This window comes from Anas acuta, chromosome 2 (genome assembly GCF_963932015.1).
Source record: "Anas acuta chromosome 2, bAnaAcu1.1, whole genome shotgun sequence".
NCBI classification, from domain to species: Eukaryota; Metazoa; Chordata; class Aves; order Anseriformes; family Anatidae; genus Anas; species Anas acuta.
In genome coordinates this window covers 10,477,833-10,490,476 of record NC_088980.1, presented here as the reverse complement: position 1 = coordinate 10,490,476, position 12,644 = coordinate 10,477,833, and the positions used below count along the sequence as shown (strand labels likewise).

General features: G+C 42.4%; 1 protein-coding gene across 4 annotated transcripts in view; it reads left to right on the top strand.

Annotated features, from left to right (window-relative positions):
- The window catches only part of ESYT2 (extended synaptotagmin 2), an 80,602-nt gene continuing 67,958 nt past the window's right edge, over window positions 1-12,644 (top strand). The window contains exon 1 of one of the 4 annotated variants that reach the window (XM_068673458.1): window positions 1-680. In XM_068673458.1, the coding sequence (XP_068529559.1) occupies window positions 333-680 (348 nt within the window). In that variant the 5' untranslated portion in view covers window positions 1-332. The remainder of the gene's footprint in view (window positions 681-12,644) is intronic. The other 3 variants (XM_068673459.1, XM_068673461.1, XM_068673462.1) reach the window with 3 other exon arrangements.

Here is a 12,644-nt window from a genome sequence, read left to right as displayed (position 1 = left end):
TGCCCCCTCACAGAGCTCCGCCACCGAGCGGGAGCCGGGAAGCGACGGGGGAGTCCCCTCACGGCCCGGCTCTTCCTCGGGCAGGCCCGGGGCGGTGGAGAGGGAACCTCGGGGCCGCCCGGGATTGCGGGAGGCGGCGGCCACAGGAGTGGAAGGGGGCGGCCGGCGCCTCCCCGCGGCTGGGGCCGGGCCGGGCCGAACGCGGAAGCGGGCGGCGGCTGGTGTCGGTGCGCGGCCAGCGGGGCCGGGCGCAGGATGCGAGGAGGAGGAGGAGGAGGAGGAGGAGCAGCGGGAGGAGCGGCAGCAGTCGGAGGAACCGCCGCTGCGGCAGCATGAGCGGGGCCGCGGCGAAGCAGCCCCCCGGAGCGGGGTCCGCGGACAAGGCGACGGCGGCCGCCGGGGACTCGGTGCCGGAGCCGCCGCCGCCGTCGCTGCTGAGCGTGGACGTGACGGGTTTGGTGTCGCAGTTCGCCAGGAGCTTCGTGCTCATCTTCCCCGTCTACGTGCTGGGCTACCTGGGGCTGAGCTTCAGCTGGGTGCTCATCGCCCTGTGCGGGCTCTTCTGGATCCGCAGGCACCGCGGCGGCAAAACCTCCCGCCTGGGCCGGGCTCTCGCCTTCCTGGAGGACGAGGAGGAGGCGGTGCGGCTCAGCGTCTCCTCGGCGGATCTGCCCGCCTGGGTGAGTGCCCAACAACGCCCTTCGGCGCTTCCGAGGGAGCAGCCGAGCCCCGCGGCCGGCCTGGGGCCCGCCGGTGGCCGCCTCCTCCTCCTCCCCGGGCCGCTGCAGGCCCGTAGCTGGAAGGGAGGAGGCGAGGAGATGCCGGCGTTGGGGTGCCCGGCCCCGCTCCGCCAGCCTCCCTCGGGACCCGGGACCGTCCCTCCGCCGCGGTGGCCTGGCCCCGCCGCCGCCTCCCGGCCCGTTAGCGCCTGAGGCGGCCGCCCTGCCGTGCCCTGACCGCCGCCGCGGCCCGGGTTTCCCTGGCAGAAATAAACTTTACCTCAGGCTTTGGGTTGCCTTTTTAATTATTTTGTATTTTTTTTCCCCCTCGGATGTCAGCGACGCCCGCCTTTGGGACGTCCCGAGGTCTCTGCGATGTCTTGTGACTGGGGAGAAAGGTTTTCTTTTTTTTTCTTGAAAAGTTGAGAGCAAAGGCTGACAAAACCAGCGTCTTAACGGCTTTAAATAAAGTGTTACTTAATAGGCAATGACAGAAAAATGAGGTGGGATTCTTGGCTGGTTTCAGTGTGAGGGGAGGACTAAGGTGAGGGCGCTCAGGTGGCCGTATTTGAGCATCGCTGTGGTTGGCTTTAAAAGGTTTTCTTCGAAAGTGGAACATTCCTGTGAAAGTTTGGGGCTTTCTAATAAATATTTACAGCTAGCTGAAGCTCAGCTTCACAGCTGGCTACTAGCTCTTTGTAATTTTTACCTGTGGCGTTAAATTTCTTTAAACACAGCTAACAGCCAGCCACCCAGCAGCGCTCATCAAGGCCTCGGGTGTCCTGTTCTGCTGGGGTAATCGGCTGTGAGGAGCTTGGTGCTGTCTTAGTCTCCACATCAGAAGTCTTGGGGATTTCTGCTGAATCTTTCCATGGGATTTTGTTGCTGCCTGTTCTCTGCTCGGTGATAGCCATGCATGTCTCTGCAGGGTGCTCTGTGTGCCTGTGCACTAGGCAGGCTTGCAATGTTCAGTATGTAAGTTGCGGTCTTCTTGTCATCAAATTGTACCTGATGTGACCCATCCCAGCTCTAACAAGGAAGTTATGTGAGTTGAAGACATTCAGAGTGAATATAGGGTATAGGTGTGAAATGGGAGGTTTCTTACTTCTGTTTTCTTGTGTCTTTTATCCTAGTTCTTTTTTTTACAAGATCGTGGTAAACATGGGAACTGTGTATAAAAGAGATAAGGTGATTTTACAGCTTGAAGCTGAGATGCGAGTCTTAAATAAAGTGTCCAATAGCTCTTACGTTAGCTCTATGGTTTCTTTTTTTTCCTGTTACCATGCAGTCATATAATGGAAACGTTCTGATTTGACGCATTTAAAATAAATTAATTGAACCTGGGTTTGTTGTGAGGGTTGTGTAAGTAACTATGTGCCAGTAACTAGGCAGTGGATACTCCAGCTTAGTGCTGTGTGTAAACTCTAAATTGTAATTAGTTACCTTTGATAAAATAGCAATTAATTCTTGCATGGAATTGGCCAAATACCTACAAATTTAGAAAGGGGCCTCTCGACTTGAATGTATGCTGTGGGCAGAAATTCATAGAGAGAAATGAGTGCTGGCTGCAAGCACCTGCATATCATAGTGCTGTCAGAAAGCAATTGATCAGTATGCAGTGTTTCCCTGAAGGTGTGACTGTCTGATACATCAGTTGGCAGTTGTATTGTAAATCACTCTTTCCTTTTTCTTTTTTGCCCCCCTCTTTAATCATATTGTTAAATCTTAAAGGTCTTGTTTCTTTTCCTTCTGCTAACTGTTTTCTATATTCTGGAAGTATCATGCATCCAAATAAATGTAGCTTCCAGACTGAATGCAGCCTGGAAAACAGAAGTCCAATCAAAAGTGTTTTTTGTCTGCTCTTATAGTCATTAAGCTTCTAATTATTCTTTTTGCTATCTGTGTAACTTGTCTCGGACAATGGCTATTCTCTTTCCTTCTCTTTTCTATTTGTTATCCTAGAGTATCACAAATTTCAATCATTTTGTGTAAGACAGTGTATGGAGCCTGATATCTCTTACTATTGATTTGTTACTGTTGTTCCAGTTTATCTGTCTAATATGAGCTCCAAACTAGTGTGTGCTCTTTTGGTTTCTGATCATGGAAATAGAGTTAAAATGCAGCACTGTCCTACTCAAGTAAGTTAAAATATAGGGCATTTTATATTCTTCAGGGACTGAAATTGAGATGTAGTGAGCTGTTTTTTTCAATTAATATTACCTAACATCCCAAACACTTGCTGCTTCTTTTTTTTTTTCTATTGTTATTGGAAAAGAATCTCAGGTGAGCAGCAATGTATGTAAGGTGTGATTTTTATTAGTTTTTCATTTTATTTTTTCTCATACCTGCATTAGGAGTGATTACTGCATAAGCCATTTATCTCAGTAATATTTCACTGACTTACTTATTTTTAAGAAAGTGGTTATTGCAGGAGTAATGTGTTAAGATTTGTCCTGTGACTATGCTTAGTAATGATTTGCAAGTAATACTGTTGTGCTATCACACTACAGTTAGTAATGTTAATTATTAGTTTCCTAAAAAGATTTAATTTTTCCATAACCAGATGGTTATATGATAAGAACATTCTGTTCTGTGAAAGGAATGAATTCAACATGAATATAAGTCATTTGAAATGTAAATACTCCGTTATTTAAAATATTATGCTTAAAGATCACATGCTAGAACACAGAAACTGCGGGAAGCAATTTTTCTTCTCTGTTCCTTGCACTTTGTATTACTAATACAAGTGGATGGGGTCAAGAAATAGTTTGTTCACTGTCGTAATAAGATCTGTACTCATAGGCCTGCTAACGTGTAGTTATAGCTCTGCTGCATGTTTGGGAGCTGTCACTGGTTGTATGGGGTAGGAGGGAGGAGAGTTGGGCGCTTTTCCAAGTCATTTGAATTAGGCAACAGAATTTACAATGCAAAATGACTGGAGATCAAAATGGTCTTTAAATAAAGTCAGTGTTTCCCCTGTCTTAGCAACGTTTCATACACTATATGTATTTTATACTGGAATAAATGTAAGTAAGATGCAAACATATATAAGGAAAGCAGCAATTAAGAATCCTTACTTTGAATAGCGAAGGTAGGAAACCAGCACTGAAACTTTAAAGGCAAGGAAGGCATCATGTTGCTTTAGATGATGAAATTCCATTGCTGTTTTAGAAATAGAAGTGGAGTAACCAATTTACTTCATTCTTTCTCAAAACAACCAAAAAAGTTACCTCATTTTGCCATTTTAGGGGATTTGGGGTTGTTTTATGTTACTTTCCTGATATATTTGCAGTTACTGTTCAGTGTTGTTTTGGATAAGTAAAATTTACTCCTCTTTTCTTCAAAGTAGAGATAAAAGGCCATGCTGACTTTTTTCCCCCGGATTAATTGTAAATTTGGCCTTGTACCAGGGCCTGTATCTGTGCAGTCTGTCAGCAGTCAGCAGGAGACCAAAATAGGAACAAATCTTAGCGGTTTTAGATAATTGATTCTGAAAACATGTTTGGACATTTTTTTTGTTTCTATTTCCATTTATTATATTATACAGAAACTGAAGTAGTGTACATCTTTGTAGTAAAATTAGTGTCATATTAATATATTGATTACAAATTTGTGATAGTATTTTGTGTCCTATAGACGTGAGCTTCTGCTGTAGTTTGGGGTGATTTTTATGGTGGCATTACTGATTTTCTTATCTACCTTAAGGTAAAGGAAAAAACCTGCCCAAACTGAGATAAACGTGTGACTAGTCACCTGTTCAACTAAGGTGATATACAGTGGTAAAGGAACTTGATACTTACTCCTCTTGGGAAGTGGTATGAAATTCTTGTGCTCAGGTAGTATTTTGAATTGCTGTACCATCGCTACACCTGTAGGGAAGATACTTGTGTGTACTGTTTCTGGTAGATGCTGATGTACAGCTCCAGTAATCCATGAATTACCAACCCAGGATTAGATGAGTGTTTTTGCAGTGGTCCAGCAAAGTATGGCTTCTGTGGTAATTGCATACTTGTTAGCTGAGTGTTGGATTGAATGTTGAACAAACCCCTAGTGTTTAAAGGATCACAGACTGTTCTGGGTAAAAGTAGGCTTTGGAACATGTTTGAGAAAGGAAACTATGATTTGTAACTATGAGATGATTTGTATTTAATCATGTGTATACTTTTTTTTTTTAAAACCCTTCTATGAGCTTCTTGTAAAATACTGCAGTTATGTGGTTAGGGGAATGAAGATTCTAGTAGTTACTGATATTAGGAAGGCGGACCCAGTATGTTCGTGGAAGAAGAACAGTTAAGCAGGTCTAAGTGCAGAGTCATATCCTGTACTGAGTTGCATCTGCAGTGTATAGAGGATCGAGGTGGTGGTGCTCTTACATGTATTTGATATGACAGCTTGAGTGTTGTAAAATCAAACCTGTGAACTGGATCTTAGAGTGATAATTGAAGACAGGAAGCTTCAAAGACTCTGTACTGATGGCTGCTGAATATGTACTCAGTAACCCTGATAAGCAAAAGGACTTCTGCAATGCTAACTTGTTTTTTAATTTCCATAGAACAAAAAGAGCTTGCTCTCAACTTATAACTTCAGTTAATGCTGTTAGCTATGTGAATTATAGGTATGTTTTAGTATGCTGCATAAAAACTCAAAATGGAGGATATGAGACATTGTTACACATCTCATCCTTTCCCCAAACATTAGTTGAGAAAGTTAGATCCAATAGAAAAATGACTTCCATGTCTATCTCCTTAATGCTAAGCTGCATCTAATCAGTTTCGATGGTGAGTGCTGCAGATGGCCATATCCTTTGGGCTGCCAGCCTGCATCTGGAAAGCATGAAACAGCGTGAGTGAGGATGGAGTAATAACTTGTGAGTACTGAACAACTGAAGTCCACATCCTTCTGCCTGACGCATGCTTGTGACAACTGCCTTCTGTTCTAGATGCCTGATAGTGTATGTATACACACATGTACTGTATGGTTTAGTGGTTGTGGATTTTCTTTTTTTTTTTTTTTTTTTGGAAGAAGTTTAATTTGGTTCAGTATTACTTCTTGTACCTCAGAAGGTAACCTGGGTGACTTTCTAAGAGTACACCATAGATAAGAGGCATGTGTACGATGGTGCTAGGAATGGAGAACCAGTGTGGGGTGGGGAGGGGACGGGACACTTCTGTTTGACATTGATGATATCTTCTGTTTCTCAAATAAAGTTTTCAAATTTACTGTATGAAAATGATGCTGAACTGGTTTCTGTCTCATACTGCTTTCTGTCACGTAGTAATGGGGTAAGCATCATTGTATGATTCATGCAGAAAGATCCTTTTCCAGAGTGTTTATGGTAGAAAACCATGTGATGAGCTGATGTTTATCAACATATCAAATTACTGTAGAAGAAAAATATTGACCTGAAAATATTAGTATGCTTTTGAACTGTTTTTAGGTACAACAGACATTCTAACTGTCTGTGTATAATGGAATTTTTTTCAATATAACAAGGTGATGCTATCCAACAATTATCAGTGACTTTTGTGATGTGCTGTTTGTCTGAGTAACTGAAGTTCTGTGCCTTTTTATTTTGTTTAAATTTTACTTTCACTTTGGTCTGCCAGGGTTGTTTCCATGCCAGAATAGTCTTTGAATACAGGGGTGGGGCCACCTTGAGCCATATTTGAATAGGTAGGAGTCATAAAGATCTTGTCAGTAAAGACTGAAGCTTTGGGGGGGGGGGGGGAGGGGGGGAAGGAAGGCTAGAGTAACAGTCATCCTTTTCTGCCTCTTCCACAAGCTGCTTCTGGCTTTAGAGAAGAATTTACTGCTTCTCAAGACTGTTGGCACATCACAGAGTGTAGCTGGATATGCATTCTAAATTATATTTTTATTTTTATCTTTTTGCATGTGAGAGCCTGCTGGAAAATAGGAAGATGAATCAAGGTTATTATCAAAACATTTTCATAGTAGTTTACAGTAATGACAGCCTGCTGTAGAAATTTTAAGCATTCAAAACAATTCTTTGGAGTCTTGTTCTTGTATTTTAAAATGAAAGAACAGGTAGCATTTTGTTTTTAGTAAGATAAAAATCTTTGTCTTAAATAATTTGCTTTATATTGCAGTTTATTTTCCATTTATCCAGCTGTTGCTAATTATAGCACAGAAAAAGCTTTCTAATTGCTGAAATTGCCTCGAGTGTAACTTTTTGTAGCTTTGCAGCAATTTCTTGCTGACCATATGCCTGAATATGAGGTATGGGTTTATGGAAGCTGTTCTCAAAATGTGTTTTGAAATGAGGTTTTAAAAGAATGCTGCTTTTTAAATATCCCCTGTAGTGTCTGAAAGGTGGTTTGGTAGAGCTTTAAGTAGTGTATCAGATTCTGAAAGCAATGGTTAATGATTATAAACTGACCTGTGTCACTGATTTGGTGCGTTTCAGCATGTAAACTCAAAGGAATCAATAACAAAAAAAGAGTATGGTCCTTCTGGAAGAGTTACATAAACAAGAGATTTTTGTATTAGACTGATAATGTAGGTAGAGAGTTGTTCCGAACATTTTCAGTCTATGAAGTCTCATCTTTCTCTTTATTTTTTTTTATTCTCAGACAATATAAATTAAATCTGATACTCTTCTTTCCTGTGGAATATGGGAATGGTCACCCCAACAGCCAAACTTAAATCCTTGTCTTTGGGTGGTGTGTGTGAGCACTTAATGAAAATAAAAGATGAGGTACTCAAGTGTGAGTAAGAACAGTGGGAAGGAGTATTTTGGTAAGAAGGGGGTGTGTCTTAGCTTTAAACAGCTGTTTGAATTAAGTAGGTTATGAAACTGAACTACTTAGGTCTAACATCATTTGTATAACTTTCGGATTGTATGGCACTTTGATATTTCTGGTTAAGATTTCTATGAGGTGAATAAGGGAAGTATTCTTTAAAGTAAAGAAAGAAGATGTTAGATGGGGAAGAATCAAATCAAGAATTTGCTAAAAGTGGCCACCTGTGCAATGGTTGAAGCTGGTTGCCAGCGTGGTGTGATTGACAGTCTATGTGGTTTTCCAGGATGGCTTGAACTCACCCAGGACCCTTTTCAGTCCCCTGTGCCATACGCTAAATGCTTTTCTCATTTTGCAGCAAAAGACGAGAGGATCAAGACAGCAGTCGCTTTTCTTATGCAGTCTTAATACCTTTTGTGAGGAAGATTTGATTTCTCACTGGATGGGAGTAAAGTTCTGTTGGGGCAAGCAGGGAAGGATGACAGTGTGACTGAAGATGTACGTGACGTTTTGTTTTGGAAAATAAGGATGCAATTTAATTTTTTCTTTCTGGCATTTCCCAACTTTTCTGTGTTCTGATTCCATGAATGTCATTTTCTGTCACTTCTTCACTATGCTTCTAATGTAAAATTTGTGACTAAAACGATCCAGTCGCAAAACGGATCATTGTTGTGGCTGGATATTGGGGCTGTTCAAACTTGTCGCATGAGCTAATGGAGTAACTGGTAGCACTAATAGATTTCCTCTCCATTGACTTCAATTAGTCCAGATTAAACTTGCTTTGTAAGGAAGCTTCATTACAAAGGTGAGTTTCAAGAATCAGAATTGTAGAATCACAGAACAGTTTGGGTTGGAAGGGACCTTACAGATCACCCAGTTCCAGCCCCCTGCCATGGGCAGGGACACCTCCCACCAGGTCAGGTTGCCCAAAGCCCACTGTGTCCCTTACTGGTTTTTGAGGGCCTGCGTTCAGCATGTATGTCGTGCTAAATCCATTCCATTTGCCTCATCTCAAGATACTTTGCATCGATCTTTTTCTTGTTTTCAGGTGAGCTGTGTCCTGTCTCTTCTTGAGTCCCATTGGGGTGTTGTTTTAGGAGGGGAGATGCTCCTCAGCCTTTTTGCAGTCATTTGATCCCCATGCCCAGCCCAATTTTTATTCCCACATAGCTTCTACCAAGCTCCATGTACCAGTCTTTGTTGGACTTGCAGAGCTCTTGTTTTCTTTGCAGTTTAAATGGTGCAGCCTCTTGACAGTTCTGTTCCATTTATGTGTTCCCTGTGATCTTAAAAGAAGAAAGTGAGAATTTTCAAGCTTCTTCCCATTAAAGATTTATATATGTTCTTATGAGAAAGGAACCAGCATCATGAAGTCTTATTTGTAAGCAAAGTCCTGCTTTCCTCCGTGTTTCGATAAGCTTACTGCAGAGAGAATCAGGGAGACCAGTAGTTAAAGTGAATGATGCTGCAGTTTCCAAAGTAAAAGTGCGCTCCTGCCAAAATTTTAGCTGTTTTACACCCAGGTGCGTTTCCCCCTGCCTTCCTGTGCCATCATTAGCATTTACCTGGCCAGCTAATCACAGGCTTTGTCAGGTTGGATGGACCTTTGAGCAACCTGGGCTGGTGGGAGGTGTCCCTGCCCATGGCAAGGGGGTGGAACTGGGTGGGCTTTCAGGTCCCTCCCAACCCAAACCATTCTGTGATTCTACAAAGCCTGTGGTCAGTTTTGATGTGAAATGAAGCAATGCCTTTCGTGAGAAGACCCTCAGCAGGGAGTGGCAAGTAACCCTGCTGAGATACCTTTGATGGGAAGCACAGTGTGAACCTGAGCAGTTTATAATGCCGAGCTGCACATCCAGCTTCTCTGATAACATTGAAACAGGCCTGTTAACATACCTAATTATCAAACATATAAACCCTAAGTACTTTGAGCCAACTTCAAAGCCAGCCCCGTTTTTAGTGGGTGGTTGGATCAGATGAGCTCCAGAGGTCCTTTCCAACATGTTATTCTCTGATTGTTTTTGTTTTAAGCTATCATTTAATTAGCTTTCAGTCTCCAGCTGCGGCTTACAACTAGTAAGAAACCTTTTCTGCATAAAGCACCAGTATTTACTTAACTATTAAGTGTACCAGCAACAAAAGTAGATGATGGCTATCTTTAGAGAGAGGTTCTGTGGGAGGCAGTGAGACTTTTGAAGTCATTCAGATGCCTGTCAGCTAAATAGCTAGAATTAAGGCTCTGTGCAGCAAATTGCTAAAACACAGCATTTTCCACTGGAACTCCAGTTATATAAATAACCTTTCAGAGAGGAGCGTTCCTGCGTGAGTCACTGCACCAAGTTTTGTCTGCTACACTCTGATGTGACTACAGGACTCTCGTCAGCGCTTGGAAACCTGAAGCAGGGCTAACGGTTTTCAGCCGAAGCAGCCCAGGATTCTGCCTCAGGAAGTTGTTACTAGAAATACGAAACTAGATTTACTTGGCTGAAAATAGCCGTCACATGATGGACGGGCATTACATTGTCATTTGGCTGTCCTTATCATATAGCAGCCTGGGTCAAGTTTACGTTAGGTCAAAAGCAGGCTCTTTCTCCTGAGAGGTTTGTGTTTGTGAGTTAAATTGCACACCTTTTTTATGTCTGTTTTAATGAAGACTTGAATTAGAGAGTTCAGTACAGGCTCAAGCCCTGTTGTTTTCATAACCTTTGTTTGCATTCCTTCTGATAGATACCGGCTCACGTGAATTATCCAGATGGACTGAAATAGCTGCTTTGGGGAAGGTTTGGAAGATTAACATGTGAAATTCAAAATGTATTCCCAGCCTGTTGTCTGTCAGTATCCCATCACTGTCTGTTTTAAAGGGCAGGTGGGAGGAAAGCAGGTGAAACTGCCTAGAAGTGCAGTGCCTTCCTGCTTTGTTTTTAAAAGTAACCACAGGATATGCTTAAGTGTGAAGGTGCCCATAAATCCTGAAGTGTTCTGGTTTGAATTAACCCTGCAGTATTACCATCCACTCTTCTGTTCTTAAAAGTTGTACGTGTTCAGTTAGGAATAGCTTACTGGGAAAAAATGGCTCGTGGGAAGGAAGAAAACTCAGGTGGAGCTTAGCAGCTGAGGAACCTCTTAGTTTGGTATTTATGCACTGTTACTTCTTTGTATTACGTCGTTCTTTAAACCTTATTTCAGCTCTGCGTACCTCAGTATAAAACAATGTGTGCTTTCCCGGCTGCCGTTTCTCACACAGCATACTCTGCGGGCTGCTAAGCCTTGAAATCCAACAGTGAGTAAGTTTACAACTTTACATCCAAAATCCCAACGAGAACTGGTGTGGCATTCCTCTGCAGGGAAGAGTTTTACGAGACAGGCTCTGAGGTGTTTGTGCAGCCTTACAGAGCGAGCCCTCGGGGCTTGTTGGGAGTTAGCACGTTTCACCCGTTTGCATGTTTCCAAGCAGACTGTCATTACCGCAGTGAATATATATTTCATTTGAAGAAATACCTTCTAATTTCTTTCCTTTCCCTCCACCCAGGCTGTTGATGGATCCGGTTAGTCGTTGAACTAGGATGCTAACTGCTCTTGTGTGCGTGGCTAGGAAGTTGTCTTAGCCTAGTAATCAGGTTTATGGTGCTGACTAACTATATATATTTTAAACTACCGTGTTCCTCACCCAATTACTTTCCTCCTAAAATACTTGGAACTGGAAAGAGAACGCTTTTCCACCCACCCACCCTCTGCCAGTTAAATGTCAAATAGCAGCCAGGAAATAAGGGAATTTTTCCATGCGGTAGGGAGGTGGGGGGGGGGGGGGGGAATCAGGGCTCTGGCTTTTGAGCTGTATGTGGTACAAGAATATCTGATAGCGATAAATCAGGTGATTGATTAGGTATGGCTGATAAATTAGATTAAAATGTAGTTGTTTCTCTGTCTCTATTTGCTCGTGGTAGTCTTCATCCCAGTTTATCTTTTAGGGAAAGTATTTGAGCTTTGGAATGTGTCTTTTTTTCCCCCCTCGTCTTTGTACGGTGTGTTAGGTATGAGCACTGTGGTGATGTGAACGTGCTTCAATTGTCCGTGCTGCTTTGATAACATCACTCTTCTTACTTCTGTCTTGATCATTTAAGTCTTTATTGTGATAATTAGCTCCCTGCTAGATTTGGCTATGCATAAAGCATTTTAAAGAGCTGTGCATAGTAAGTGTTTGTGTTATTTTTGGTCTTACAGACGTATGGTAATTGAAAACTTCTGCCAACAGTTGTGTTTTTCCAGTTCCTTTGTGTTAGGTTGAACTTGTCTGCGAATTTTTTTCCAGTACGTGTCCTACCTTTTACGAGTTCTCCAAAGTGTATTTGTGAATAACAAAATGTTACCAAGCTGTTCACTTGGTTACTTTGATGTACTGAAAACCTCCCCAATGAATTATTTTTCCTTTCTAGTTCGCTAGAGCAATCCATAGAACCATGGATTTGTTTTGGAAAATAGCGTTTTGTTTGTTTGCTTGTTTACAAATCATTTTCTCATATAAGAACAAAAACCTCAATCAACAACCTTAATTTTAATGTATGAGAGATGAAAAACTACAAAAATGTTATTTTAAAGCAGGGATTCAGGATTTCCCTTCCAGCACACGTGTGTTGTTTTTAGTGTACCTGCTTCCTATGTACTAAGCTTTCTGGTTTTGTGGTGCTGCTGGAAGGGAAGTCTGTACTAGTAACACCACAACAGTGCTTCTGACAAAGCTGTCGGTGGAAGTGGAGATACCTGAAAGTAGGTATCTTTATTATTTTTTTTGTTTCCCGCTTCTTCCTAGGGCTTTTTATGTGATGTCTGGGGAGAGCCTGCACATATCATTCCATTATGCAGAACTGGGGAGGGATTGTAGTGGGCAGTGAGCGGCTATAGGACCTGCTGGACAATTTTTAAAGATTTACCCTGGAAATGGGTAACAGGAAACCTGTTATGCGATACCAGGGAGCAGTGGTTGTTCTTCCTTGAAGACATCCAGACTTTCATCTTCATTTCAAGTGAATCTGGTATTTGAGATGTAGAATATTTGGCAGCTTTTTTCTTCCGGTGAGAAGTGGAGGCGTTTCTGCTTGAAGCGAAGCTCTCCTGAAGGGATGGAGATGATGGTAGCTTTTCCTTGAAGTTGCTCTAAAGCACTTATCCT